General features: G+C 32.5%; 1 protein-coding gene across 1 annotated transcript in view; it reads right to left on the reverse strand.

Moving 5' to 3' along the window:
* The window catches only part of LOC132174035 (L-lactate dehydrogenase A-like), a 2,410-nt gene extending 1,057 nt beyond the window's left edge, over positions 1-1,353 (reverse strand). Inside the window, exon 1 of the mRNA XM_059585749.1 lies at positions 1,276-1,353. Within this exon, the coding sequence (XP_059441732.1) occupies positions 1,276-1,353 (78 nt within the window). The remainder of the gene's footprint in view (positions 1-1,275) is intronic.
* Positions 1,354-2,127: the final 774 nt, after the last annotated feature.

Consider the following 2,127-nt stretch of genomic DNA (forward strand, 5'->3'; position numbering starts at 1 on the left):
TTTTTTTTTTTTTTTTCTTGGATTGGACTAGTTAACACTAGGTATAGCTAATCCTTTATTTGGTAACACTCTATTCCTGAGAATAGTCTATTCACATGGGATTACTAATCTCTTACACACAGGATTAGCTAAGCCACTAAAAAACGACTGGCTTAGTTAATCATGTCTTGTGGGATTAAAATATCATGTAAATTGCCCACAAAAACCTCAACCTTCTAAAACCCACGTCTCTCAAAGAGACTCTGCAAAACATCTCCGTCTCTCAAAGCGAGCAACGATCTTTCTTCTCTGCGCAAGGTATCTTTCTTCCCCTCTCTTCTCTTCGATTTCTCTTCTTTGTTTCTTAGTTATTTCATTCTCTCTTTTTTCTTTTTTTCTTTTTTTTGGTTGTAATGTTTCTCACTCTTTTTTTTTTTTCTTCTATTTTTTTTATTTCTTTTGATTCTCTGTATCGTTTCTCTTTGATTCTGTTTAGGGTTTATTTTTTTTATTCTGTTTCTCCATCTCTCTTTCTTAGTTTTATTTTTAATTCAGTTTTTTGATTTCTTTTGATTTTCTGTACAATGGTAGTTTCTCCGTCTCTCTGTTTTTTGATTTCTGTACGGTTTTTTTTTTTTTATTCGTCCATCTTCTCTGTACCATATATGAGAGACGTCACAATTGAGATTGATTGACATTAGAATTCCCAATTGAGTTTGATTATTGATGTTTTATGTATATATATATGTACGCTCAACTATTGTTATTTCCTATTCTTGATGTCTTGTTCGAAGAGAACTCTAACTGGTAACTTCTCCTTGAGTTTGAACACAGGTTATAAATACCTGTTTTGGGGTTTTTTAGTGTGATTCCCTTGTAGATTTATTGGTGTGTGTGTTAATATTTATGTTGCTATCACTGCAATTTGTGCGCACATGTGGTTTCTTGTGTCTTTTTGTAATTATAAATGATTGTGGCTTGGAGTTTTTGAATCACTCCTGTTTGGTTGAGAAAATCTAGTTTAGATTTCACCAGATGCTGTGAAAGATTGGGTGGAAAACTACAAATTTTGAGATTTTACCCCTTATTTGTTTTGTTTTATGGTTGCCTAAAAATTCTTGAGATAATACTGAGCCCACTGCTACCTTATTGTAACCAATCCCTAGAAGGTAAAACTAATGTAGAATCAGATTTTATCTCTGTAAGCCAAATATATAATCAACATTTGATTTTCTTCGTTTATACAAATATGCAAATGTTAATACATGGTTCACAAAGGGAAAAAAATGGGAAAACCTTTTGAGCACAGAACACCAGAGGGCGAGGAAGTATCAGGTGAGTCCTCAATACAAGTCCAAGGGCCGCGAACGCCATTGATAATCATAGGGAAGGAATTCACCATGTCATTACAGAAAAATTCAAGTGTTGTCTTCTGCTTTTTTTTTCCTATATTGGCATTTAGTTTGCCAATAAGAAGCTATGATTATGTGATTTTTTTTATATAAATAATTTTAATTTTGTAGCATAATTGCCAAAAAAAATATATATATATATATAGTAAAGTTATTTATGTTTCAAAAAAGAAAAGAAAATAATGAAAGTCCTTAATAATATAAATTGTATTTATATTATAAAGGGTATTTTAGAAAATAAGATCACAATACGATTCCATTCACCAACATATTATATTGTACCAAACGAAGGAATAGAATTAGGTAGTCTATTCCAACGTTACAACCAAACAAAGGAATATGACTAGCTAATCTATTCCCAGTGGTAGTTAATCCCAGTGGTAACTAATCATTTTCCAATGGATTAGATAATCCGCGAACCAAACGAGGCCTAAGAAATATGAGTAAATCTTATATTCAACTTTCGTCTATTCCTAGTAATAACTATTCATTTTCTTAATGGAATACTCAATCCGCGAACCAAACGTATATATATATATTTTAAACACTTACATTCACCTTTTTATTTTTACTATTTTACTTAAATATCATTTCTCAAGTTTTTTTTTCTTGGACCCCCGAGGTGCCCCAAGGGTGGTGCGACCATCACCAGTAGATTTGGGGGTGGCTTGGCCACCGCCGATGGCAATGGGGGAGGCCGCGGCCACCCTCCTAATTTTTTATTTATTTTTTAATA

This window comes from Corylus avellana, chromosome ca3, assembly GCF_901000735.1.
Source record: "Corylus avellana chromosome ca3, CavTom2PMs-1.0".
NCBI lineage: Eukaryota > Viridiplantae > Streptophyta > Magnoliopsida > Fagales > Betulaceae > Corylus > Corylus avellana.